Source organism: Urocampus carinirostris, chromosome 17 (genome assembly GCF_059441175.1).
Source record: "Urocampus carinirostris isolate Australia breed hairy pipefish chromosome 17, RoL_Ucar_1.0, whole genome shotgun sequence".
Classification (NCBI taxonomy): domain Eukaryota; kingdom Metazoa; phylum Chordata; class Actinopteri; order Syngnathiformes; family Syngnathidae; genus Urocampus; species Urocampus carinirostris.
In genome coordinates this window covers 28,036,950-28,040,715 of record NC_142365.1, presented here as the reverse complement: position 1 = coordinate 28,040,715, position 3,766 = coordinate 28,036,950, and the positions used below count along the sequence as shown (strand labels likewise).

Here is a 3,766-nt window from a genome sequence, read left to right as displayed (position 1 = left end):
GGACTAAACCAAATGACGGTGTAATTCACAAAAGACGGAAAAAACGATCTTGACAGGTCTTGGCCAGTTAGATTAATCCAAATTTGTCATTTCAACACTGTAACCTAGTATCACCAGAGGGCCTTCAGACGGGTTCTGAAAATAGCTCAACAGCAATGGGTGGGTTATTGCAATTAAAAAACCATTTGAATTCTAACTGACATGACGTTTTTTAATCCTACTTCTAATAGTTGAAACTTGGAAATAACATAACAGTAATAACATGATTTTTTTTATTAAACTGGTAGCCTATTGTGCCAAACAGTAACAAAAGGATTTGGGGACCCCTGGTCCAAAAGATTTGTGGTAAGATGTGTGGTACTGAGTGGGTAATAACTATTGCAAGAATGTCAAGTCAAATAACTTGTATTTGTATAGCTATTAATCACCAAATCTCTCAAAGGACTGCTCAGGTTACTATTACACCATTCCCTGATTTTAAACCAACGTATATGTGGGCAAGGAAAAACTCAAAAACTTCAGCATGAGGAAAATAAGAAACCCAGAGAAGGGGGCTCACAACAAGTATTTTCCCCTTCCAAGAGGACCAGGGTGCAATAGATTTAGCATTGGCTAATAATACACAAAACATAGTGAAAATACATTTTAAAAAGCATAGGTAAAATTTTGAATTTTGTCTAGAAAGTACATGACAGCAAAGACGCCTCGAGCCTGTAAAATTGTCCAAAAAGTCCATGACAGCAATGAGGCAGATTCCCATGTCATATAGAAACTGCCTTACACATAGAAAAGATGAACTACCGGTAATCTTGAACTAAATTGTCTTTATTCGTATCATAGAGCTTCACATCAAGGTTGATGTAAGAATTGGATCATTCCTTTGATATTGACTGTGGATCAATTAACTTTGGAAAAACAAGCGATACACATGGATTTGGGATTCCCTGAATTACAGAACATCGGAATTGACTTTTCTTTGCTAATTTTAATAACCTTCTTGTCTTTAATTCGAACAGTCGTTAAAATTTGAAGTGTGTTATAGTTGGACTATTTTTTATTGCAACATCCATTGCAGCCTAGTCATCCTGGAAGGGGGGTTACTTTCAAGGTTTCTTCATTTTCTTCATGTTGAGGTTTTTGAGTTTTTCCTTGCCCTCATGTAGGTTTTAGATCAGGGGATGGTGTAATAATACTCTGCAGTTTTCAATAATCTGTGGTCCGTGCAGCCCTCTGAGACCCTGTGATTAAGGGCTTTACAAATAAACATGACTTGACTTGACATTTAGGTTGATTCTAAATTCCTATGAGTTCGGATAAATGTACATTGTGCAACTAATAATAGGCTATATATCAAATTAGAGTAGACAACTGGGCATTAAAATGAAATAAAACCGGGTTATTAAACAAATATTAACCAAACGTAGAACTCAACACCTTAACACCAGTAAGAGCATTAGTTAATTATAATCTATGTGAAATGTTGTTTAATGCTTTGTTCATTACATTTCGACCCTCTATTATTTTCCCACTCACGAAACGTAGAACTTGTCCATTAACTTTTCTTCCCTTTGCTTAACTGCATAGTTGCTGAAAAAATATGATCTGATCTTAAAATGTGCGTTCAAGTGACCTGGTCACTTTAGTCACGAAATTGGGGGAGAAAAAAAAGTAAATTAATGTATTCAGGTTGTCAACAGACTGCCATAATTTTGTATTTAATGCACCGAACCGATTGATAAACACGTAGGATTATTAACTCCGTTGCCTACGTGCAACCGCCCCGGGGTCACCGCGTAAAACTTGTGTTTACCACTGTCCACATTTTGGACTCTAAATAAAAAGCCAAAACAGCCAGTGAAGCAGAGTTGATTTCACTCCATGCTTATGTATCTCATCCCTTATACATCATTGTATCGCACCGATCGTCCGAGAAATTTTGACATTTTGAGCACAAAATGTCACGAAAAATGATAGCGATGGTCTCTGTATGATGCAGTTTGGGCATTCTCCAGAGAAAAGGGGCCAGCTCCTGACGATAAAAACAACCTGGGACTCAAGTTAAGGGGATAATTCATTTATTGGTGTCAAAAAGGTAGCTGTGGATTTGATTTGTCGCGTGGTTTAAACCTTAACCGTGGAAGAGAAAACACAAAAAGTGCGTCGACATTTTGCTGGAGTGCAGCGCGATGGTTAGGTTGAGTCTCCACGGTTCTCATCTGCTTTATAAGTCCCACCTCTGGTTGTCATACTCCCAACTTCTAACCGAGACACGCAACGAAGTAACTATGGCCGAAGAGGGAGCAGCAGCGGCGAGTCAGCCCAAGGCGGCTGCCAAAAGCAAGCGCAAGTCGGGGTCAAAGAAGGTGGCCAAGGACGGCCTCAGCCTCCCCAAGCTCATCGTGGCCGCCGTAAAAGAGTCCAAGGAACGCAAGGGTATATCTGCAGCGGCGATCAAAAAGATCTTGGCGGCTAAAGGTGTTGACGCGCAAAAGGCCAACAAGCGCATCAACAACGCTATCATCACCCTCGTCCGCAATGGGGTTCTTGTCCAAACTAAAGGCGCCGGCGCATCCGGTTCCTTCAAAATTGCCAAAACCGAACCCAGCGAGAAGAAAAAGAAACCCGCCGCAAAGAAGGCCGCCGTCAAGAAGGTGGCATCCCCCGCCAAGAAACGAACGACCAAGGCTGTCAAGAAAACCAAGGCCGCTAAGAAAGAGACTCCCAAGAAGAAGGCCAAGGCCAGTCCCAAGAAGGCCGCTTCGAAGGCCAAGCCTAAAGCCAAGGCTGCCAAGAAGGAGACTCCCAAAAAAGGTAGAAAACCCGCAGCCAAGAAACCAGCTGCCAAGAAGGCCACCAAGAAAACTACCCCGAAAAAATCCAAAAAGTGAGCTGTTCACTTGACACTTCTATACACCTCCAACAAAAACAAAGGCTCTTTTAAGAGCCACTTCCAAGTTCAAGAGAGTGATTCCAAAAATATCAATCTTAGTATTTGAATTCATATTCTAATCATTAGTGCTTCGGCTAGCACACCTGTCAACTATAGAAAGTACTCTTTCATATGGCTTCCCTTTCAACTCTACTGAAGAGTTGTGCTCAGTCCTTCATATTTTTGTTTAATGATGCAATTCCAATTATTATGGAACACAATGGTATCAAATTAAATACCCATCCATTATCTGCAAAGCTTATCCTCAACAGGGGTGCTGGGGCCCATCCCTAGCCATCTTCGGGCAGTGGGCAGGGTACACCCTAAACTGGTTGCCGGCAAATTGCAGGGCACACGGAGATGGACAACTCACCCGCTCATTCACAACTAGGGACAATTTTGGACGGGCAAACTAGTCTTACCTGTATGTTTTTGGAATGTGGGAGGAAATTCACGCAAGCACAGGGAGCACATGCAAACTCGGCACAGGAAGGCTGTTAGCTGCATTTGATCCCATGACCTCAGAACTGTGCCCGCAGCTGCGCTTAACCACTTGCCCACTCTATTGCCCTGAATATATATTTTAAAATGTTTCATTCCAGTATATAATAATGACATTCATTATTTCAACGTACAGTGAACTTTTCCCTCATTTAAACCAACATTCCAACTAAGCACAAGGATGATGCCACTCGGCACCTTCGAGGGTCAAAAGGGGGAAACATAGCAAGAAAGTGGAATAGAGAGAAGAGAAATATGGAAAAAGAAATTTAGATATGTATAAAGAGAGAGTTGCAGAAAGAAAGCGAGAGAGAACGATAGAGAAATATAGATATG

General features: G+C 41.3%; 1 protein-coding gene across 1 annotated transcript; it reads left to right on the top strand.

Annotated features, from left to right (window-relative positions):
- The first annotated feature begins 2,285 nt into the window (after positions 1-2,285).
- Positions 2,286-2,888, top strand: LOC148349704 (histone H1-like). Its single transcript, XM_088321145.1, has one exon. The coding sequence runs from the start codon at positions 2,286-2,288 to the stop codon at positions 2,886-2,888; it is 603 nt and encodes a 200-aa protein (XP_088177271.1).
- The last annotated feature ends 878 nt before the right edge of the window (positions 2,889-3,766 follow it).

Excerpts from the sequence above, each read along its gene's own strand:
- LOC148349704 (XM_088321145.1), top strand. The coding sequence starts at position 2,286 with ATGGCCGAAGAGGGAGCAGCAGCGGCGAGTCAGCCCAAGGCGGCTGCC.